At 41.9% G+C, this 25420-nt stretch overlaps 1 protein-coding gene across 5 annotated transcripts in view; it reads right to left on the bottom strand.

Moving 5' to 3' along the window:
• CTBP2 (C-terminal binding protein 2) overlaps window positions 1-25420 on the bottom strand; it is a 261968-nt gene that overhangs the window by 33622 nt on the left and 202926 nt on the right. For 3 of the 5 annotated variants that reach the window (XM_019555618.1, XM_019555614.1, XM_019555615.1), the window contains 2 exons: window positions 6912-7066; window positions 4718-4862 (listed from right to left, as the gene is read on the bottom strand). In XM_019555618.1, the coding sequence (XP_019411163.1) occupies window positions 4718-4862; window positions 6912-7066 (300 nt within the window). Of the gene's footprint in view, window positions 1-4717; window positions 4863-6911; window positions 7067-9978; window positions 10082-12166; window positions 12497-25420 lie in introns of those variants that run through there. The other 2 variants (XM_019555616.1, XM_019555617.1) reach the window with 2 other exon arrangements.

Raw genomic sequence — 25420 nt, 5'->3', positions numbered from 1 at the left:
TTCAAGCACCTACATTGAACACCTTCAAGAGTAAATTGGATGCTTATCTTGCTGGGATCCTATGACCCCAACTGACTTCCTGCCCTTTGGGCGGGGGGCTGGACTCGATGATCTCCCGAGGTCCCTTCCAGCCCTGATGTCTATGAAATCTATGAAACCCCTGGACTGAGGAGCATCTCTCATAGCCTGGGCATCCCCTGCCCCAGGATGTCTGAAAAGCACAAATTCAGTGCAGCTCCCTGCAACCTGGCATTTTTAAATGCCTTGCCCTGCAGCCCTCATTTTTTGTGGAATGACTTTGCCACTGTAGTAACCTAAAATGGCTGAACATGTAGTACTGTTATTATGTATGATGTGATGAACACATGAATTGTGCCATAACTGTAATGTGCCAGAAGCCATACTCTCTGTTCCTCTAGGCTATGAATTCAAACCTGAAGCTGTCTGTGATCCTTTCTGGATCAAACTAACCATCACTTACTTCATACCTGCAGGTTTGACCCAGCTATTGACAATGTATGGGAGGATTTATGCCTGTGTGAAGCATAAATTACGTTCTGCATGAGTTATCTACTGTAGGACAAAGGGCATGATCGATGATACTTAAAGCATTCATGGTATCTGGCAGTGGAGCAGGCCAGCTTAATCGCTGCCCCCGTTCCTTTTTGACATTACTAGGGCTCAGTTGCCCCTGGTTGATCCTTAATCCTGCAGCTGTCTGTGTGCAGAACCTGTGCAGGTCACAGTCGGTCATTCTGACTTACATCCTATAGATTCCTACTGGAAAATACGGCTTTTCCTTTAATCCCACCTTTCCTTTAATGCACACTTTTCTTGGCTGGCCATAGTACTGGGAGTTTTTAGTAGGGCAGTGCAAAGCTTCAGTAGCTGATTTGATTTGGAGGAGATTTGACCTGAGACAGTGACCAAAATTCTGAATCTAAATCGAATCGGGAGACCAATTAAAAGCTCTGAATCAAATTGGAAGCCTCCAAATAGATTCAGAAAAGAATTGGCCAATCTGGCCATAGACTAAACAGGCAGCGGTCCTCACCACACTGGACACAGCTGCCTCCAGGTGGTAAGTCTGTTGTAGTGGGCAGATGGGGAAGGGAAAGGGCATGGGGGAAGGAGGGATTGGGGCTGGGGCAAGCTGCCCAGCTGGGGCAGGGGGTGCAAGACTTGGGGAGGGGGGCGGGGGAGTGCAGGATGCAGGAGCAGCAGCGCTCGGAGCGGGGTCTCTATCTTGCTGCTGCTTGCCCAGCTGGGGTGTGTGGGGAAAACGTGGCTCGCTCTGGGAGAAAGGGGGCAAGTGGCAGCAGGGCATAGCCCCAGCTCTCAGTGCTGCCGCACCTCCATCCTGTGCCCCCCTGCGCCGGCTGGGCAAGCAGCAGCAGTGCTTGCCCCTCCGCACTGCTTGGGCAAGCAGGGGCAGTGCCGCCCTCCACCCCCCGGCTGGGAGCAGGGGCTCTGCCCTGCTGCTGCTTGCCCCGCCAGGGCTGGCGGGGCGGGCTGGGGTGGGATGTGGGCGTGGCAGCACTAGGAGTCAGGGCTATTCCCTGCTGCCGCTTGCCCCCTTCTGCCTGGAGCGAGCTGTCCTGTCCCCATCCCTGCCCCTGGCTAGGCAAGCAGCAGCAGGGCATAGCCCCTGCTCCAAGCACTGCTGTGCCCACATCCCCCACCTCCCTTCCCGAGTCACCCTGGCTGGGCAGCCTGTCCTAGCCCCAGCCCCAATCCCTCCTTCCCCACTCCCCTTCCCTCCCCCTTCCACCCACTACAACAGATTTACCAGCTGGAGGCAGCTGTGTCCAGCGTTGAGGACTGCTGCCTGTTTAGTCTATAGCTGAATCTCTGAAGTGGTGCCGAATCTTCAGATCTGATTCATCGGATTGAATCGGGACAGTGATTCGAATCTCCAAATCAAATCACTGTCCCTCCGAATTGGCTGACTCTGAAGTGAATGCTAGCCACTTTGCACAGGCCTAGTGTTTAGGTGAAAGCAGCCCAGGGGTGGGTATCCAGAGATTAGGCACAGGACAGCACGCCCATCAGGGTGCTTCTGAAGATGCACCAAAGAGCTGTGTTTTCTGGCCTTGTACTCCCAGCTGCTCTCCTTCTGTTTCGAACAGATAAGGAGAACTCTGAAAGAACTTTTGTTTTCCAGAGTCAAGTGTCCATCTCCCCTTGGTTTTGGACTGCAACAGCAGTCTTCTCCCACCCCCTCTCCCATCTTTCTCTCCTTCCACCCATTTCGTCTTTGTTAGAAGAAGAGTGAATAAGGCTGGAAGAATGGTTCCTTCATTGTCTCTACTGTTCTCCCTTCCCCGTAAGTCCAAAACGGCTATTACTTCATTACTGTGACCCACTCAGCAAAGGTAAAAAACGGATTTTCACTCTCCTAGAACTGAAATTTTTAAATATCTGCAATAGTACACATACACACATGCATGCATGCACGTATGCAGTTAAGTGACAGAATCCCAAGTTTCTTCCTCTTTTGAGCACAGCCAGTGCAAAAATATTTGTACATTACTCAGAAGTTTACTGTTAGATCTACAAATGACAGTAGAGAAATCATTTATCTGTTTAACCATTAATATCTGTAACTGTCACATGAGAGTAGAATCTGGCAGTGAGATGTCAGCAGCTGTAGCTTTGGCTTTTAACTAACAGCAGCGAATGGTAAATGGTTTGACGCCTATATAAATACTTTTTCCTGAGGGATACTTGCATTTTTCCAATCTGTCAAAACTGCTGCACATCTGTTATTCAAAAGTTTACAAAGTTTTGTATCAAAGCACAGCCTGGTTTCATGGGTGAACAAAATGTTTCTTTTATACGGGTACAGCACATCTCTATAGGGGACATGAAAAAGTGAAGCTTGTTTCTCAGTAGACCTGTGGGAACATTTTTTAAATGACATGTTCTGGTTTCCATCAGAATGATAAAACAAAAAAAGCTTTCATTAATGAAAAAAAAAAAAAAAGACTGATATGAAAAACCTGTGGTCAGAAAGCAGAAACAGAATCATTATCCGCAGTAAGAGATCAGGTAGAAATGACTAGCCGGGGGGAGAAAAAGAATCTTTCAAACCTGTGGGCTCTGACAATATTTTACAAACATTACTCTGTTGCCACAGAGCAGGTGTGCGACTACAGGGATCATAATCATGCTAAGGTACAACAAAAACAGCTCCATCACTGAGGAGTGCAGACTCTTGGACCATTATTAATTTCTGCTTTTTGGAATCACTGGAAGAAGACAGGAGACAGTGGAGAGACGGCTCTGAATTTTCTGCAGCTCAGGGTGTTCATCTGGAATTCTGCTTAAGGTAAAAGGATCCCTGCTTCAGCTCCACAAGTTAAAATGTATTAGCAACTTGGAGTAAACATTAAGATTCATTGCAATTATGGTCATTATTTCAAGAGAAAGTTGAGTGCATGCTTGGGAAAAAATATACATTCAAGGCGTATGAATATCTCAACTCAAAATTGGGTCACCAGTGTTCTGATGATGGATACAACCAAGACCTGTCTCTATATTTTCCATCTCTCATTTATCAACTATAAAGAGTTAAAAATCTATATACAGTTAATGATATTACCACATGGAAAGCCGTACCAATTAAACTTTACGCTACATTTGTAGCTAGTCATTACATTTTCTGCTTTAAAACAATCATTTGGCCACCCAATTTGCAATGCTGAAGAAAGGACTATGCTATTGTGTTTGATTACTTAATTTGGCTTTTTAAATGCAGAGACAATTTTTAATATAAGAAAACCTATGGAAAGCTTTCATAGTACTTCCTGATGGATTGTATTCTTGGGCCAAATTATCAACAGTGATTTCATCATAGCTACTCGCACTATTGATGCAACTTAACCCACCACAGTTTTCTGTATGTGCAAATCCTCAGAGCTGTATAAGAAATCTGCATTTGTATGTAAATTGGGTAGAACTGTAACTACTTAGCTGGTTTGCAAATGTAGTTTGCATGCCTAATACTGAATCTACAGGCATGAATGGCTGTGTGTACATAAAAGGCCTACAACTTGAGATGCTGCTTTCTGAAAATCTGGTCATTTCTGTTTTCTGGGCCTGGACATGGGACACATCCAGTGCTTCCTGTAAGGTACTAGATGCCTGCAATTCTTCTTCATCAGCTCAAGTCCAAGCAAAAGCAATAATGAGGTGTGTGTTCTTTGGTTCAATCTGTATTTATAATGTTGACACACAATTATTGCTAATGCTTGAATTAGAAAGGCTGAACCAACTAAAAATGCACATACAAATTAAGCGTGATGGAGCAATCCATGCTAACAAGAAGAAGGAACATTTCAACACCGTGCAGAACTAATAAAAGCAATCATCAGACCAAGACAGACTGGTGGAAAGAGCGGCAATCAAACATTCACAGCAACTGCTTTTAAACACAAGTCTACTACATGAAGACACCGGGGCAAATTTTAAAAAGCAGGTTTTGGTATGGAGTTGTGTGGTGTCTCGCAGCCCCACTCTTCTCCAGGTATAAGCTTTAATATAGACAGAAATGGTTATAGTTTTAGAGGCAGAATCAGAACACCTTTGAATATTTAACCCAAAGAGCCCCTTGCATAGAAGTCTATTAAAAACAATGCTGTTTGTATTGATTTAAAAGAAACAAGCAACAACAAGTAAGGGGGGAAGAAGCTATTTGGACAGAACTAAATCATACCGAGTTCCCCCGCTGCTTTGATGTCGATGTTGTCATAGCCACTGCCTATTCGAACAATGACTCTAAGAGCCTTGAACTTTTCTAGATCTTCCCGCGTCAGCGTGATGGTGTGGTACATCATTGCCCCAACCGCTTCATTTAATACCTGGAACAGAACAGAAGGATGAAAGAAAATCCTGGTCATGGGAGAGTGGCGAGACTGGGAACAGGGATGCACTGATGGAACAAATGGGCCTAACCTGGCATGGATGGGGCTGAGCATTCTCAGTGCGGTACCCGAGTCGTCTTCGTACCTACTGAAGTCGAGAGGAATTGAGGGTGCTCAGCACATTTCATACCACCGTTCAATTTGTAAGATGCTCCCCTAGACCTTGGTATTTTCAGATTAGTGATCCCCTGACCTCGCCTATTGGAATCAGACTAAAAACCGCCCACTTATAAAATAGGAAAGAATGTAGCACGCTTCCCTTGGCACAAGTATTAACTTGATGGGCACCCATCACAGCTCCTGCAGACATAGATAGCATTCTGCAGATAACAGGAGTTCCTAGCACTCTTCCTTTTCCTCCCATGAGCACCGTCTCTTCTTCCTCAAGTTTAGGGACTCCCTGCATGCTCATCATGCTGTGGTCTCCATGTCCTTTTTCTGCTCTGTGCTCCTACACCCCCCATATTACTGTCTCACATTCTCCAGCATATACCAGAGACTGTGTGCATCCTCTTTCCCCCTGAAGCTCTATAACCAACTTACACCCCTGTTCCCCATGCAGCGTGTCTCACTTCCCTCATGCCAGGGGCTTTGCACGTGTCTTGCCATTATATTTCTTTCTGCCTGGGAAAGCAGTCAGCTGGGGTGCCAACATTTCAACCTGCTGTAAGGATGGGCAGAACTGAATGGTATTATGCAGGAAGGTGTCTGTGATTGCTATCAATTCATCCTTCAATTTAGGGACAGTAAGTAGGCAATGGGAATGGCAGCTGGCTCCCCACTCACCCCTTTGGCTTCTCAGTTTTCATCAAGATCACCCTGGTTCAGTTCACTGACAACGAGAACATTCCCTGAAATCCTAGAACTGGCTGGACACGGCATTCAAAGTTATTACGTTACATCCAAACAGAGAGACAAAGGAGTGCTACTGAGCTTAAGTGAAAGGCTGCACTGTGCTCAACCAGTTATATTCATTCTTCTCCTTTCATCAGTCATTCTTCTTTTAAAAAGCAATCGGGTTTTTTTAGTGACATTTTTTCTTGACAAACACGTGCTGTTTGCTACTCCTAGTTCTTTTGCCTTATTTTGTATGTTGGAAGTATAATATCAATCAGAATGTTTGCATTAACCTTCTCCTCTGCTACTACATACTTTAAAGCCTGTTTAACAAGCTCTGTTATGAGTGAACTTGAGAGGCTGTACTCCTCTTAAGTGAAAACTATCAAACCCTAACCAGCTCTCACCACAAAGAGCTATCTGAGTGCTTGGGAAATCCAAACCTCTCCTCTCTGCATTGTTGGTACATCCATTAATGAGTCTCCTATAACAACCTTTGCCCTTCTTCACTCATGCTTAAGATTGGAAGGGTCTCAGAGTTCACTTGCATCAAGCCTATCTTCAGTTTTTCTCTCAGGTCTCTGAAATGACCCCCAATCATTTCAAACCTTCTTCTGCAAACAGAGGATGGAAACATAATTCTAGCACAGGTATTTAAGATTACTGGGATCAACCACCCTCTGTAGGTACACTGGACTGCAAATGCCTTGTTAGAGAAGGCGTGTATCTTTTTTCAGGTTTTCAGTATTAGGGGTAATGCGGAGAGGAACTGGCTGTTTTAACTGATTAGACACCTCAACTACAGTTCATTATTTAAACTCTGCAACTGACAGCAGCTTACAAAGCAACACTGACAGCAATATAATGCTGACAATGCAGTAGTTCCCTGTGTGTTGCCATGAAAAAATTTCAAATGAGAAACGTTGATATATTTGGTAGAAATTTTTGATTCAAAAGATTAAATGAAATTTTCATGAAACATATATCCGGGTTTTCAAATCATTTTATTGCTTACCTATCACTTGTTTATCAAATTAAAGAGCAACATCACCAGCATTTTCCCAACAGGGAAAATAAATATGACGTTGAAATGGGGATTTTTCCCCCTTCTAAAATAATCTAAAAAAAAAGACCGAAATTTAAATTTACCTTCTCATGAATCTCCTGAGTTGATTGTGCGTCACAGAATGCAACAGTCGCCAAGTCCTTCAGAATTGGCATCTCTACTGTACAGTCCCTTCCATCTAACAAAGCCACCAAGGGACGAGGGTGCATAGGGCCATTCATTATTTGTGGACGAATACCTGCAATCAAAAGTAACAGAGCTGTCAGATGAGCAAACTTAGGACATCTCTGTGTCTTAACTTATTCCTATTTGGATATTATTTGTTTCTAGTTCTAGTTTCTATGTCGAGTGGCATGCAAAGGCACAACATACAAATTCTCTCTCTCTTATACTTTCAGAAGAAATGTTCATGAAAGATCAGGTTTTTGTGGTTTCAGTACATTGATGGATTAATAACTATGCTGCAACCTCTATTAGGGAAATACGTCTGTGCCTGGACCATAGCGCAGACTTGATGATCAGTCATGAGATTTTCAAATTGTGACTTCTCTGGTTACACTGGACCTGATTCTGGTCTCTCACTAAGTTTGGGCTGGTCCAGCTCCAATGTATCTCCTCACATGTGAATATCTGTAGGGATAGCACGGATGAATCTGGCTCTAAAATTAAGTTTTATTGCTGGCTTTACATTTCAGGCCCTACATAACTCACCAAAAGGATAAACGTACATTTTGTTTTCCTGAATATTTTTTTGTTATTATTTTGAGGTCCGGGGGGGGGACCCCAGCTCCACTGAAATTAATTATAGGTTTTTTCCTCCCCAGCTTCAATTATTTCATCTTATATATTTTTCTACATTCTTAAAAGCTGCATTTATAAAGGGATAACTCTCACTCTGGCATCCTCAAAAATGAACTTCCAATAGAAATCTTACTTGAAAAGGAAAGGCAAGGCAAGATCCAAAAAGAGAAACATAACAACTGAAACAGAACAGAAATACCTTTTGTATATCGTTAGCTTTTGCATGTGGGACGTGCTACAGGCCCAGTTTCTGTCACGTAATCAGTAGGAGTATTACAGATCAGAGGAACTGCTGCTCTTCTACCACCACACTACACCCTGTGGTTTGGTGGCTGAAACAGTTGTGAGGAAGCTGTCCCGCAGGAGGACAACATATACACAACAGGAGAAGCAGAAGCAGAGGCCTCTTCAAACACCTGCCTGAGCTTGTGTGCAGCCAGAATTGGGAGTTACTGAACAGGCCAATGCAGCTCCAAGGGTTTTAGTTTTTTCTTTTTCTTTATCACTGCATGTTTCATTTCTGAGTAGAACATGTAAACCTTACTGTGCCTTGTTTGCCAATAGGTAAAACTGTTATAGTTGGAGCTGGCGAAAATGATTGTTTATTTTTTCTCTGCACAATACATCGCAAACATATTTTCATAATGAAATTTTAGGCAATTTCACATTTCAGTAAGTCCTCAGTCCCGTAATTTGTTATGCATGGGAATAGTACCATTATACAAGCGTTTGTATTCTCTTACTTTTGTGCGTCACCTACGCAGTGACAGTTTCATGTGTTGAGGCCAAAAAAACAAATGACTTGAATGAAATTTCAAAAACTGAGGATTTTGCTTAGAAACTATGATTCTTATTAGAAACAATCACTCGGAAGTGGACTGATCCTCAAGTCCAACGGAAGGGAACGCCAAGTCCTCAAATAACGAGGGGATTTGTTTCAAAAGTCACCGTGAGTATTTCATGGAAAACTATCTGTCTCTCTCATAAGTGTGAAGTCTAACCTGTAAGGTGCCCGGAAATTGCTGGAGAAAATAACATTATCTGCATTCTTCGTATATGGAACAGTTCTCGGGGAGCATAGTGATTTGCATCCTTCATCCGGGGGGGCTAAATGATCTGAACTCAGATTTTCAGAGGAGGTGTGTCTTTTGCGTGTCTCACTAGGGCTGAGGTTTAGAGTTACTTAGCTTCTACCGCTTAATGGAAAATTTTGGATCAATATAGTCTAATTAGGGCGCTCAAAAATTCAGAAGGCAGTTAGGCAATTTTGATACAAACTGGCCTGAAAGATCCCTACCTGAGAGACGAATAAGGCAAAATCTTTTTTGATTTCAAGTCTAGGTTGAGAAGGCATCTCTCCTGTCTACACAGTTGGTCCAATAAAAGACATCACCTTAAGAAATCCTTGCCCCTCTTCTGTCTCATTACTCTGCAACATTTTTTAGGTAGTGATGGAAGTGATGAACAACTTCAGTAGAGGCAACAGTCATAATAAATCCCAAATATCACAATTTACCAGTTACTACAGTACTTATTTATGATGATTATATGGACAAGTAGAGGGTTATTCTATTGAGGAGAATTCAGTGAAGTTATTTTAACACAGAAAATCAAAGTATAGTAGTAATTTGTAAACTGGACATCTGAGACTGGTTAGGAAGTTCATGGGGTGAAATCAAATGTCTAACAAAGAGCACCGCAGAATGAATGCTACTGTCTGTGACTATGGTTATTCAAAAATCAGATAATTAAAAAGAGCGATTGTTTACTGAATCAAACTAAGATGTCATGCTTACAGCGTTGTGCTAGCATTCCAGCTCCCTGGATAATGGTCAACATTGCAATATCCTGCTGAGGGAAAGGCCAAACATGGTGTTAACGTAACCAGATGCCAGGAAAATTATGATGAAAAAAATAAATTAATGAGCAGAGCAACGCAATGATAAAAAATGGGAAAATTCAATCCACACTGTTATTCAGATTGCTGTTAGAGATAAAGTACTGGCAAGATCAACATGAACTGATATGTGAAAGACAAGCCTAAGACAGACACAATGGGCCAAAAATATGCCTCACAGAAATGCACTAAGTACAGAGCATTACTCCACGGTAATATTGAAAAAAAAAGTTGTTATATTCACTTTAAAAGGGAAAAAAAAAATCTATCGATACAAGCAGATGTAGAAGCAGCATGTTTAATGGTTCTCAGACTCTGTATCACTGACTGGGCTTTAAAACTATAAAATCAAAAACAAACAGAAGGCCTGATGAAATATTTTCAAAATTAGACACAAACATTTTTCTAAATACGATGTCTTTTTTTCTATTGAGATTTCCATTAGCACTTACTGGAAGTAATACATCATGCTCGCAGTATTTCATCCAGATGGAAGTGCAACTGTGTCAGTATGCATAGTGTAATGCTGAGATGATTTGGGCAAGTGAAAGGAGCTCACTATAAGCAGATAAACAAGAATAAACACATGTAGAAATCTCAAATGCTAACAATCCATACATGAAGCATTATTCTTCAGCGGGATTAATCACTTTTCCTATTTAATAAGCAACTCAACTGTAACAGCCACTAAAAGGTTACTTACGTGTACAGTCTCCAAGACTTGGAGCATCACATAATGACAGCCTCACATTGTTATCGTCAAAGAAGTAATATGATACACAGGCAAATGGCATAGTGAATGTATTTATATCACCACCAAGACAAGGGCCTTACATAGTCAAAGGGATTTTTACTGTGCATTGGGTCTATGTATTTCTCAGTGAAACATAATCAGAGCTTGATGCCCATACAGGACAAGAACTATGTACAAAGTGAGGCAGGCAACACAAGGTTGGCAATTGTTTTCTGAAATAATGAAACATGTAAAACAAAACCGGTGGTTATCTGAAACCACACCAATTGCACTGAACAACCAAATAACGGTTTTATTATCCACCTGTCACATGAATGACTTTATAAAGTCAAAAGAAATCTTGTCTTTTTTGAAACATGACATCTCTGTCTTTGCCTACAAGTATGGATGTAATTATGCATGAAAACACAGGCTTCCCAGCCATGTCCAGTCAGTCTACACACCAAAATGCATTCGCCAAGGATGAACATTACCTGCAAGTTGTAGTAAACATTTAGAAGAATGTCTCACATTTTCTCTTACTTCAGTAGGGTAATTTACTTCAAGTCGACAGGGTAAGAAAATTTTGCAGGAGATCAATAGGATGAAGTGCATAACACACTAATTACATTTTAATAAAAACTACTGACAGGTTTGCAACCTAAATCATCCAGTGTAATATATGTTCCTGATCTAGTTACATCCAATTCTCTATCCAGTTGTAACTTTATCACTCTGAATATTATACCTGCTTTATAGATCTACTCTGCACGTACTATACATGCAGGCTCAAACTAAAGCACTGGAAATGGGAAAATCAAGTATATTATTTTAAAGTTAGTAAGATTTTCTCCTTCCAACGTATGCAGCTTATTGTTTATGTGACCGCTTCATTAAAAATGTGGCATGCCAAAGATCAGAAACTAAAAATATCCACCCCCCCAAATTCCAATTAAAATTACAGTTTTAACCCTTTAAATTCTGCATTATTTTTAGTTCTTAGGTAGGAGCTGGGAGCAGAAGCAAGGGAACTGCTGTATGATATAAAGCAGAGGCCTGAGTTAGTCACTAAGAGTTATGAACTACAAAAAAAACAAGGCAAATAAGGCATCACAAGGAATATAAAAAAAATCATAGTTCATCGGCATATAGCTGTGAAGAAAGAAGGGGGTGTGGAGTGGGGAGGAAATGGCATGTCTCTTTTTCTGAGGAGATTAGCGCTCTTTATCAGCACGGAAATATACAACCAATTTAAAAATTAATCAGCTTTCCAGCCATTTGAAGCTTTCTGAGTTAGAGATAAACAACCACCGAGCCTGAAAAAGTAACACAACTATTGTTCAATAGATATTTTGGGGCATTTTCAGCTATCTGGCAGCATTTCAGTGAAGAGCTTTTTGCCCGGGGGGGGGGAGTGCTTTCCCCGTAACGCTGAGATTTCAAACTCCACCCTGATTCACAAGCAGCCCAGCTTGTTGCACCCAGCACAGGGTATAAAGTGCTTTTGTTTCATTTTTAATACACAAAGCCTGCTTGTCCTCTTTGGCGGCTCCTCCCCTGTGCCACCCACTTGTATCCGATTCCAATGGCACCCCTGCCAAGAGAATTAGGGAGTGCTCCCTGCTAAATGGCAGCCTTTGTGTGACCGCAAGACGGCTGGTACTATCTCATAGACACAAAAGCAGAAGCCATTTGCCTAATTCTTATTAATCTCAGTTGCCTACGACACACAGCTCTTTTTTTTTTTTAAGGCTTTAAATATGTTCACTTGCAGTATATAAAAGTGCATCGAGAAGCACGCCCGACAATCTATTGAATTACTCATTCACAACAAAGTAGCTACAGTTTTACAGTCAACTACACACTTTATTAAACAAACAGAAAAGAAACAGGAAATTTCCCCTTGCCTGGAAAATGTTGCCTCCACATTCTTCTTCTTATTAAAAACCACACATGGTAGCGGAAGAGGGAGGGAGGAGAAGAGGGAAAAACCCACACAGGATAAAATACTACCACTTTTCAGTGCGCTGACTCTCCTCTCGTCTATGAGGGGGTATCTTCAAACAAGCAATCCCACGGCCCACAGCTGCAACATCTCAAGACAAATGTCTCTTTGAACACGGAGGCAAAGAAAAGGCTTTTGTCCTGAGCTAGAGAAGAATAGTCTGAAATTGCTAGAGGAGTTACAGTCACCTCTGTGCAGCTCCAAACTCTTCAGAGCACTCCCCTCCAGACTTTGCTGAAGCTTTTAACTAATCATAGTTCTTTCCCAGCCCTTGAATAAAATCATGCGAGTGCCAGCCAAAAAATCTTATGCTATGCACACTGAAGGGTTTGTATATGTCACAGTCCCCCACCCACCCCCAGCCCAATGACTCGCACATACATCTCTTTTCCGAGTTGTCTCAAATGGATTTAATCTGTGCCGTGCTGTGGGGTTTTTTTATGACTTAAAAGTCAAACACGCCTCTATATACAGTATATGAACAAGGTCCCAGGTTCATGCTGATAGCCTGCAGCAACAACAGAGCACATGGGCAACTGCAGTCTGATTCAGATAAGCACCCACAAATTAAGAGGTGACTTTTATTCTTAGTCAGTAAATCAACTGATTTTCTACTGAGTATCGCCAGAGAAAAATCTTGTTTTCTAGAAGAAGCAGCACTTTGGCAAAACTGCTAGAAGTCTCAAAATGAGAGATTGATGATGATTACTGCTCTATTTGGGCCAGGAATCTATGAGAAAAGTGTTTATCATGATCTTCTTGACTTGTCCATACCTGGGCAGCATTAGAAAGGGCAGAACTATATGCAGTAGTGAAAAATAATGGAGGAGGAGAGATGTCTTCCATTCAGTATCAAATCTCCAAAGAGTGGATTTGTTTGAGGTGTGGTTCAATTCATTTTTTCCCCACCATTCCCCGTCACCCTTTTCCTCCTCCTCCTCCTCATTATTAACAATAAAAGCAGCAGCTGCAGAGGTAATTCTCAGCCAATAAATAAAACAACAATAGTAAAGGGAACAATGGTTAAATGTTGATTTATAAAGTCACAACTGTGTCCAAAGTGGAGAGAGAAATGATGACTATGTTGCTCTATTCAGAGCTATAAGTGCTGCAGCCCATTTCTTGCCAATCTCTCACTGCCACGCGTGGCAAAATCCATATCTGAGGAATCATGGCTCCAGGCTGCTGTTTGTTAACCGCATTAGACGGATTTTTAGTAAATGAGGCCCCCATCAAAATTAACTAACGGTGAAGTACTTATGGTATCTGTCAATTCTATATTATAATAGCAACAAAATACATGGAAAAAAGGGAGTTGGCAATCAGGAGGTTAAACTATGCTGTCATCCTCTGCGTCCTGAGGAACTATCTCTATGGGACCTTATCCATATGGGTAATCTCACTGATTCAAATGGAAACATACAGTTGAGTACAGGCTACCTGCAGGAGGACGAAATCACAGGACTGCACCCACGTGGTACAGAGCCTATAGTCATTTCACAATCAAAGAGAACATCTCGAAAGAGCAAGCAGGGGCTTACATGCTAATTAAACATGCTCAGTGGTCCTGGAAACCTGTTAAGATGATGGTGCCGGTGGTAAGGAAAAACAGTGATGTAACAAGGGTGTAGGACAGGGCACAGAGAAATTAGGGCTCATTTCCTGGATCTGGCTTTTAACATAACCTTGAAAAGACTCTAGCCTCCTTGTTACTCAGTTCCCCGGAGTAGCACTGGAACTGGGAGGCAGGATCCCCTGGGAGGTCAGTCTGAGGAAAAAGAGTCCAGAAGATCTGGCTGCACTTTAAGGAGGCTGTTTCAAGGGAACAGGAGCAGGCTATCCCAATTTGATGCAAGAATGGGTAATGTAACAGGAGACCGGCCTGGTAGACAACAATATCTTCAATGAGTTGAAACTCAAACATGAATCCTACACAAAGTAGAAACTTGGTAAGACTCTAAGAGTATTGCCTGGGCATGCAGAGAGAAAAATCAAGAAGGCCAAGGCACAATTTGAGATGCAGCTGGCCAGGGACATAAAAGGCAATAAAAAGGGATTCCACAAGTATGTCAAAAGTGAGAGGAAGACCAGAGAAACCGTAAGTACTTTTCATAATGCAGAAGGCAATCTAATCATGGATGGCAGAGAAAGCTCCAGTATTTAATGCCTTTTTTACTTCAGTCTTCACAAATGGGGCAGTCATAGATGATGAGCGTGGTTAGCAGCAAAGACAGGGAAGGAGACAAATAGTCTAGAGTAGGAGGAGAAATAAGGGATCACTTAAAGAAGCTAGATGCTTTCAAGTCAGCAGGGCTAGCTGGGATGCATCCTAGGGTACTGATGGAACCAGCCAAGGTAATTTCAGATGCATTAGCTATTCTCTCTCAGAGCTCCCAGAGGTCAAGCAAAGACCCAGATGACTGGAAAGGGGCAAACAGAGTGCCCATCAGGGGCAACGCGTAGGGGGGTGCACTGTTGGTGGTGCCTGCAGACGGGCGCCACTCACCACCCAGTCACTGACATCACTGACAGTGTCTGCAGGCAGTGCTTGTGGGTGGTCGCCGACCCCTGGTCGGCACTCGCCACCCCCGCTGCTGACAGTGCCGGCAGCATCCGCGGGAGCTCTGCGCTTACTGCCTCCATACTCCTGCCACTGCCGGCACAGCTGTGCTTCCCTAGCTGCCAAGGGCACGCATAGTTCATGGTGCCCATCTTTAAGAAAGGGAAGATGGAGGATTTGGGGGAATGACAGTCCAGTCAGTCTGACCTTGATACCTCAGAAGATCATGAAGCAGGTCCTCAAGAAACCTATTTTGAAGCGCTTGAGAAAGAACAATGTGATCAAGACCAGCCAGCATAGATTCACCAAGATCAAGTAATGCCTGATCAACTGGATTTCCTCCTATGATACGGTGAGTTGTGGATAGGAGAGCAGTGGATATGACATACCTTGACTTTAGCAAAGCTACTGACACTGTCTCCCATGACATTCTCACTAACAAAACTAAGGAAATACAGACTAGATTAAAATACTGTAATATGGACACATAACTGGTTGGATCATTGTGCTCAGTGAGCAGTCATCAATGGCTCAATGTCTAGTTGGGAGGAAGTATCAAGTGGGGTTTCCCAGGGGTTTGTCCCAGGGCTAGTACTGTTCAACATCTTCATTAATAATTTAGACAATAGGATTGAGTGCACGATTAGCAAATCTGTGGATGAGACCAAGTTGGATGGAGTTGCAGACACATTGGAAAGTAGGGGTAGGATACAGAATGACTTGGATAGACTGGAAGAAATGGTCTGCAATAAACCAGATGAGATTCAACAAGGACAAGTCCTGCACTTGGGATGGGATAATTGCATGCAAACAGGCTAGGGAATGACTGGCTAGGTTGTGATACTGCAGAAAAGGACCTGGGGGTTACAGTGGACCATAAGCTGAATATAAGATGTTGCAAAAAAAAAAAAAGCCAATAGCATACTGGATTGTATTAACAGGAGTATAACCTCTAAATCAAGTGAAGTGATTCTTCCGCTGTATTCAGCACTGGTGAGGTCCAGTTTTGAGCCCCACACTTCAAGAAGAATGTGGACAGATTAGAAAGAGTCCAGCGCAGACAGACAAAAATCATTAGATGCCTGGGAAACAAGACCTACAAGAAAAGGCTGAAAGAACTAAGGTTATTTATTCTGGAGAAGAGAAGACTAAGTGGGAATTTGATAACAGTCTTCAAATAGCTGAAGGGTGATTATTATAGAGATGATGGATATGGGTTTTTTCCCTGTGACCACAGGGGACAGGACTAGGAGCAGTGGCCTCAAGCTGCAGCAGAAGGAATTTAGTTTGGAGACTGAAGGAACTTTCTGACTATGAGGGTGGTCAGGCTTTGGAACAGACTACTTAGAGAAGCTATGGGATCACCACCCTTGACATTTTTACAAGAGCAGACTGGACAGACACTTGACTAGGATAGTTTAGTCAGGGATGATCCTGCCTTGCGCAGAGGGCTGGATTAGATGACTTCATGAAGTCCCTTCCAGCTCTATTTTCCTATGATTTATGAAATAGATGCAATGATACATATCTAGCAAATTCATATGCCCCAAGTGCCATAATACTCGAGCACCACAATTTTGAATGCCTTTATCCTCACAACACCCTTGTGAAATATTATTTCCATTTTACAAGTGGATAACTTAAGGAGAGAAAAAAACCCATGTAGGACTAGTGGAGCTATCAGCTGAACCCAAATCTCATTTCTGAATAGTCACAAAGCTTGGAAAACTGTCAGACAGCAGTTAACCAAATGAAAAGCAAGCAAGCAAGCAAACTCAAACCAAACCAAACTAGAAACACCACCAAATTCCCAAGGGATGCCATTTGTAGTGGCTTAGGCCAAACACTCCTGGGTCTTAAATGGCGATTTGCATCATGCAAGGACAGGAGCATCTGGCCCAATACAGTTATAATTAGCAGAATTATTTGGTAAAACAAAACCCCACACTAAATTTTGAAAAAGGTGAAATATTTATAAACTGCATACAAGTAAGAAACAGCATGGACTTGGCATAGGGATCCTGCTGTATAAGAACATGGTACATCCTCAAGCACTATTATGATCTCACTTTCAATATGCTGTTTCACAGCAAGCAACCCTGTACTACATGCATTACATAGCTCTGGAGAACTGGTAACAGCTCGCTCTATCTTTAAGTTTATCTCTTGATTTTAATAGGAATTGCAATGCACACCAAGGTGTAGTTCAGCAAAACACTTATGCACCTGCGTAAGTATAAGCAACTGAGTACTGCCATTAAATTTAAAAATGGTACGCACATGCTGAAAGCTTAGCAGGTACTTAAGTGCTTTGACTCAATTCTTGATGCATAAAGAGGATGTTGAGATGATTAGTCAATGTTTGTAAAGTACTTCTGAAATGAAAGATGTGATGTAAATGTTAACCATTATTAGTTGGTGTGAATATAGAGATAATTGAGAAACATGACCTTGATGGAACTACACAACTATTTAGACTGGATTTGATGCATTTGCCTGGACTTCAGTATTAAGGTACAATATTAACTACTGCATCTCTGTGAACTTCCACATTAAATTCTCTGCAAGCCAAACCAAAATGTAAGACTCTGCATATATTATACATAATGTGGCAGTAAGGTTTTACTGGCATTACTTCCAGGTAGCAAAGTCATAAGCGAGTTAGGTGGCTCAAGCCAAAAATTTCTGACAAAGTGTTTATGGATCCATCATGATGTCTTTGTACATACCCTGCATCTTGCAGAACTGAATACTGAGCATGGACTTGGGTATTTTCAGAACTGAGATCATTTCTTTGACTATGTTTCCCTTCGGTACGTATTTCATACATATAACACAAATACAAAAATATACATAAAACCCCAACTCATAAAATCCATAGCCCACTGAGAAAAGACTGCCAAATCTCCTCTCTCCTGTGGGCTAAGAGGGTCAGGGTCTAGCTCTCAGGTCACAAGCTATAGCACTCTAAACCCTAAATCATTGGTGTGAAACTGAAGACTATCCTGGGTTTAAGACCATTATTAGTCTTGGAGGGGTGGGAGAGCAGGCTTCCGAATTGATTCGGACCTTTTAATGGGTCTCCTGATTCAATCTGGATTTGGAGATCGGGCCACTGAATCAGGCCGACTCTCCTCCGAATTGAACTGCCTACTGAAGCTTCACACAGCCCTAGTAGCTGTGCTACACTGAAACCCGTAGCTGCAACCTGTTTCGGACTCCCTGCTCTAGAGACTGCTACCCTTATCTACGAAGGTACATAGCAATAAACCGAGGGAAATATGTCTAGTAGTTTATCAGTTTCAAAGGTCAATGGCATCAAGAGATTACCGTGCGCTTAACATTTTCTCGCTGAACCTGCTTTTCTTGAGGTAAGCGTGGTCTACAGCAGCTAGGCACATCTGTTTCATACACAGCACTTACAAAACAAAGCATACAAAACGTCTGAATCCAAGTCCATGCTTGGGTCAACAGAACCTGGCTTACATACAGCAACGGAAAACTTCACCAGGAATTGTACAGGAGTGCACTCCACTTTCCAACACAGCCCAGGGAAGCAGCACTTCATTTCGTAGAGTATTCCTGTACTCCACAACAGAAGAGTGACTTGAAGTCTCTGCAAGAGTGAAGCAGCCAAGCACCTTTGTGGTAAAGAAGCTTGGGTTCCTGAGCATCTAGAAAAGCTGCCTGCAACTCATTTGATGCTGTCATAAAAAAACCAAAAAACCCCCAAACCAACCTAAAAGAAGAGCATTTGGGGACTATGTTGCCAGAAGCACTGCACACAGGAGATGTGAAGCAATTAAGACCATTCTGCTTGCCCAGAGTCAAGCAATGGAGGCAATGCAGGCATCAGGATGTGAGCTATGAGAAAAGACTGGGGAAACTAGGTATGTTTAGTCTGCAGGAATGGCGATTACAAGGGGACATGATAACAGTTTTCAAATACTTGATAAGCTACCATAAAGAAAATAAAGAAAAAACCGTTCTCCCTTTCAGAGAGGGTAGGACATCAGGCAATGGGCTTTAATGCCAGCAAAGCATATTTAAATCAGAGCTCAGTGGACACCTCCTGACTCAGACCAGCAAGACAATGGAGCAAAGGATCTATCTTGCCTTCCTTGGAGGTTTTCAAACTGAGGCAGGATAGGCACTGGTTGGGAAAGGGTTTTGGAACAGTACATCTTTCTGTGCAAGAAACAGTATATCTTTCTGTACATCCTTCTGTGCAAGGAGAGGGCAAAACAACCCTTGGGGTCCCCTCCAACCCTATGAGTCTATACTAGTAGTGTCTTAGAAGAGTAAAGAACTGTATGTACCCATTGGCTTTCTGCTCAAGTTACTGATTTTAACTTCCAGGATTTCCGATAAATATGTATGTTTTTTAAATTCCTATGAAATTTCCACACAGATTACATTGTGGAGAGTGATCATAATTCCTGAATTAACTACACAGAAAGTCACCATATTAATAAAAGCTAAGAATTAAAACTATGGAAATAACTGGTTGTGGTTTCTGATGCTGGTATTTCTCTATCCTTATCCTTGCACTCCTGTAGACGCACATGCCAGAAACAGATACACACACTTGCTTTCCTCCCCACACCCAATTAAAACACACAGATAATGTAACCCATTGCTAACACTACCAAGATGTGTCCTAGGGGAGTTGAAGTCAAGCTGCGAGCTTTGTGAAAATATACAGAACTTCTGTTCCACTAAAAAATCTCTACTGACCAAAATCTCTTTAGAGTACACACTAGATGTAGGTTCAATTATTATAACCTGGTGTGATCCATAAAAATATATAAATGTAATATGTAAGAGTTAGCTATTTACATAGCACAGTCCATCACAACCAATTTGGGCCTCACTTTCTTGATTTCCAGGGTGTCACAAGAACTGTTCCATATGTAAGCATATAGCCTCATACCTCAGAGCTGCGTCTCAAATTGGGACACTGATCCAACTCCCAAAAAAGTCAATGGGACTGACTTTAAGAGGAACTGCATAAGGTCCTACATTGGTGGGGAGAAGGAAAATGATTATCCCATCAAACTACATTTGTGTTTGCAAATGTAGTACCCTATTACTTTTCTGTTGGGTACTTACAAGGTATTTTGAAGTCTTGATGATCACAGCCAAATCCAACTAGCAAGGGGAACTGATGGACAACTGACAAATTAGCCGGGGAGTTCACGGTGCTATAACTGGGAGGGGGAGTGGAGGTAGAGAGCAGGAGCCCACAGACCATCAACCAAAGACGCTGGTAGTCAGAACACCAACAAACAGAGGAGAAGGGAGATGGCCACTGAAATATAATTACTGCCCACAGGAGGTAGTGGAAGCCATCGGGGATTCAACAGAGAGAAGTCCGAACAGATGGGAGAGTCCGTATGGGGAGTTAATGGCTGTTACTAGGAAAACTAAAGCAAACCAAAAAAAAAAAAACCTGAAGAAAGAAAAAAAGCTCAGTTAGGAGTGAGAGAAGAAAGCTCTGGTAAAAAAAAAAGACCGGAAAAGAAAGCCGATACCACACTGACCTCAAACGGTTCCAGCACTACGGGGGTAGGACTCTATGACCCTTGTGATTGACAGTGTGATAGGAAGCAGTTAATACCTCACAGACCTTCCCAAACATGTCCCCCATTACCACGGCCAAAGTAGACACTGGAATTTATACTCAGTGATTCCAGAAATTCCTGTAATGGGTAAACTATTCATAAAAGATATAATCTACAAAACTAAGAAAATAAACTGTTCCAAGTTGGATTACTAGGTATTTGCTTTATTTATATATGCGATACTCACTTTGAGACATACATATAGCAGTTTGTAAGAGGAACAACAATCCCATGTAAACAGTCCCTTGCATCTCACTGCAACTATGAATTGTTTCACTTTTATTAAAAATAGAAAAAGATGCAGGAAGGTTTGTCCAGAACGTGAATTACTTAAAATCTTTTAAATACATAATCAAATGCACATATTGCAACATTTACAATGTGTCTCTCTCTCCTAATTAAGAACAGCTCCAAGAAAAATCTAAAACTTTCCCTGTGTATTCAGCGTGTGTTTTGAAGGAAGGTGTTTAAATATTCTCACCCTAATGGGACGTCTAGGATAATGCTGAGGTACTGTTTCTGTACTGGAAGAAGTACAGAAATGTTGACAGAACAGCACAAAGCATTCATGCAAAGCCTGTGGAAAGAGATGAACTGAAATCAGCCATCTGGACAAGAAAGAGGCACAGCCCTAACTTGAAACTGCCCCATGGGATTCAATGTCTTCAAAGATATTTTGTAAGAACAAACGTTTAAACATTTTTAGAGAAAAGAACAGACTGCCAAGGGAAGGGGCAGAAGCCTCAGCCTGCGGGACATGCCGAAATGATCCTGGATGAAGTGAGCAAGGGGATTGTTGGTGGACCCGCACTCAAAAGATCCAGAGCTGCTGCAAAAGCAACTCTTGCTGCATACCTATATCCTGCTTCGTACTGTTTTCAATTCTGCCTTCCCCTGCAGCACAAGTAAGCGGTGTATGGAGCTGTGGGATTTTCATTGTTGGGCTAAGGAATTTCAGCAGCGTATCTGTGGACCACACAACTGTGCCAGCAGCCCCTGCAGGACGCCTGCTGTGTCCGTTTTGTGAGACTGGAAGCTAGGTAATGGTAACAGTCTTTCACTCAGTCGACTTACGCTTGAAGTTTTCCGTTAAGCACACAGGCACGAAACCCAGCCGGAACTGGATCGGCTTTCCATTTACATATATTCCATAACTGCAAAGAATCAGTATCTGATAAAGCACAAAAAAATGTGTATATTGTTTTCGGTATGATTCATATGGAAATTCCATTTGGGCTATACCACGACTGCCTTGCTGGAGAGACAGAAACAGGGATAGATGGGCCTGACCCAAAGAGGAAGACTAAAAACACTCCCAAATGTTGCAAAAGTTGTTATATTGTGCTCTCTTTCCCGGACTGCTGTCTACGTTTTTAATTAAGGAAATATATCCGTAGCAAACATAACCACACTCAGTATATTTCATTCTGTCCAATTTGGAAACAGGCAGAGGTTCAAGTAATATTGTTCCAACACAAAGAGGAAAACAAATCAGCGCATTAATTAAAAAACTTCCAGCACATTCGTTTTCCAATCCAGAAATCAAACTGTATTGTAAATACAGTAAACTAACCAGCTTTATGATTAGACTAAAGAAGTGTCCCACAAGGAGAAAAAAAATGAAGCAGCAAAGTATACAGATTCAACTTTCGGAAAATGAAAGCAGTTCAACCTAACTAGCTATCCCTCTACTACATGTATACTTTGAAGTTGCATTTTAATAGAGAAGTAATAGACATTTAGTGGAAAATAAAGAACATGTCAGATTTTAAATTATTCAGTTTAGGTTTAGGCCTGTTAATTATTCTGGACACTATAAATAATGCAAAATTAAAAGCTACAGAACTTTCTTATATCTCTGTTTTGTTGATTCCACTCCTTTGAGACATGTTTGAGATCAGCTATAAAGCAGGATAGCAGAAATTAAATTTAGAAAAGTTTCCATGTTAGGAAATACAAAAGAATCAAGAGAGGATAGTGGTCACCATTTAGTACTGATTTACTGTTTTTATGACTAATTTAATAATGCACCAAATTCAGACTATTGCCAAGATAAGACATATGACTGCGCTGGTTTTTTTTTAAAAAAATGCAATTCCTATTTTCCTATTTGCTGTGGTCGTTCTGTATTGCTGACTGCTATTAGCATGCAGATCCTAATGGAGTAAATCACAACCTGTGACTACTTAATCATACTCTTAAGTAAACAAGACATTACGTTCCTTAAAGGGGCTATAAAATAGGTCAGGGCTTTGACTACATTCTGTTCCTTCCTAAACCAAATTTAACTGCTGCTTAAGAGTTAGGAGGAGTGAATGGTCTGTGCAGGTGGGTCCCAGATGTGGGGCCTCAGAGGGCGGAGAACTGTTACTGGAAATTTTTCTGTGACATTAGCCATCTGGCCTGGCTGCAGACATTGTAGCAGTAGCAAATAATGTTCACAAAGACGTGAAGTCTACTTAAAAAATACTGTTAAATCTTCTGTTCAGTTCCGGACTGTGGGATGGCATAAAAAAGTGTTATGTGCTGTGAATGTTCAGCTCCACCAAGAAACCAGTCAAGTTTTTCATATATAGTATAACAGAAACTGGTATGAACTTTATTTAGAGCTTTCTTGCCACAACTGCTGTTTCTCAGATAGTCGTGCCTATTCTTGTTTTTTGAATCCCTGCTACAGTGACCACCACTCAGAACAAAACACTCCCATGTGAGAGACAGGAAATTTAACAGAGTGCAGGTTTTTCCCTCCACTAACTCCACAAATATCAGGCACAGGTTTCTAGCACCATGTTTTGGAACTCTACTTCATAAGAAATTCAGATGTTCCTCCAATACCATACCAGACAAACACAAGGCCAATGAAATACCTAAACTGGCTTAATTAGCCAAGTAATTAAGAATTATTAGTAGGGTGACCACAAGGAAATCCACGACATCTGGGATACTGTCCCCTTCCACCCCAAGTCAATGATGCTGCTGCAGGCAGTCGGAGGGCAGGGGCACGGGGACAGTCCAGCGGGAGGTGGAGCAGTCTGCTAACCCATGGCACTCCACCTCCCCACCAGATTGCGACCTGCGAATCCGGGACTTTCATTTTCTTTTTTGCCAACCGGACGGGACCGGCCTTTGAAATCTGGGATTGTCCCAGTTACGGCCACCCTAGTTATAAGTAAAATCACTAGATAATATTCTCAACGCTGTTTTTGTGATGTTAGCAATAGAATTGCCATCAATGCTTAAGTTCTCCTCCCACCACATTTTAAATCAAGCATGTAGCTCAAATGGAATGCATTCTTTTCTATTAGAAAAGATAATAACGTATTTGCTTGAATATAAGATGAGGTCCTCCCTCCCGCTCCAATCAGCATGGGGGGGGAAAACCTATCTGTTTTCCATTTACATACAAGGAACCTCATTAAAGATGCAGAGCATCATTAAACTGCTGCCAAAAGCAGCATGTGCTCAGTAATGGAAACCAACTATGAAATTGATTAAATGCAGCCTACATTGAGCATGACTATAAAACACATGGTCCATATTGGGCAAACATACCAATGGGACCCTACTATAATAAAAAGTTTGTGCAGCCCATCTGAATGAAATATATGGTAGCGCCCATTCAAGCCTATATATAAGCGCAGTCCACATTAGCACCAACCCTTTCAAGTCATGGTGAGCCAATACACTGAATACAACAACTTCTTCAATCCCACAGCTGAAATGTGCCTTTCTTTCTGATTTCCAATAATTTCGGTTTCTTCACTAGCCTTAAATGTTTACCAAACACTACCAAATGGGGCTCCAAACAGATCACACAGTATCCCTCTGTTGCACTCTCTCAGCTTGTTGCATACGACTAAGGTAGCCCTGCCCACCATGAAGTAGAGCCAGAACAGGCTGCCCTGCACCTCATCTGCATATAAATTGTTGAAGGCTCCCAGGCCTCGTGGCAAGAACCCTGGTCCCAGTTATGAGTGGGGGGGCTAACTGGCACTTTGTGGGTGGTATCCACACATACAGAGCTGTGTGGAGCTGTGGGGTCATCATGGCTTGAAATGTTTTTGACTCTGGTGGGGCCCAGCCCACTGAACTATATGAACTACATGAACCTTTTGGCTTTGGACTAATACCAGGTGCTTAATACCTTCAACTCACAGGGACTTTCTTGGGGTAAATATGATCACCTGAGTGATGAATGGGATCAGGAGTGTAAATGAACATGTTTGAAGCACCTGAATACCAGTTCTCTGAGCTCAGCTGTGATCTCTAATATCAGTAATAATATCTAACACTAGTTAGCTATTTATGGAAATGGTTGCAGTTGTGCAAGAAGTAATTGCTGCAGGTCACGTTATTCTTGTTGATATTTAAAACAGTTTAACAGCATACAAATAAAGCAAACAAAACTTTTGACACAACAGCTAAAACTCACCCGCTACACCAAATACATGATTTATTTTGTCCAGCAATGTAACAGAAATAACCTATCACTGTTTGCAGTGAGCTTTCCACTTGGGACCCAGTCATGGTCCAGGACACAAGTCCAAAGTAAGAACAGTTTGTTCATCAGTATTAAAAAAGAAAAAAAGGCCTTCTTCAGACCCAAGGCTCCTTCTCTTACAGCAGGACTCAGACCTAACTTCAATGATGTGTTCCAGCTTCCTGAGTCCTGAGCAACTCCTCTGGAAGATTGGACCTTGGCCCAGCCATGACATCTGTGTGAGTACTTCATAAATACAGGCTCTCCCTTCTCTGAGCTGCTTCCCCTGGTCTCAGGGATCCTGGTTTTCCTATGTTTAAAAATGGCAAATTCTGGGATAAAAATCTCAAATTATCTGATTTAAATCCCCCAATTTGGCAATTAAAATGAAACACCACACACACACACACACACACACACACACACACACACACACACACACACGTATCATATTGATGTATTTACAATTTTAAATCAAATTGGAAGCCTACC

Source organism: Crocodylus porosus, unplaced genomic scaffold (genome assembly GCF_001723895.1).
Source record: "Crocodylus porosus isolate Cpor-Errol unplaced genomic scaffold, CroPor_comp1, whole genome shotgun sequence".
NCBI lineage: Eukaryota > Metazoa > Chordata > Crocodylia > Crocodylidae > Crocodylus > Crocodylus porosus.
Note: the sequence above shows the minus strand (reverse complement) of the source record. Positions and strands in the feature narration are given on the sequence as shown.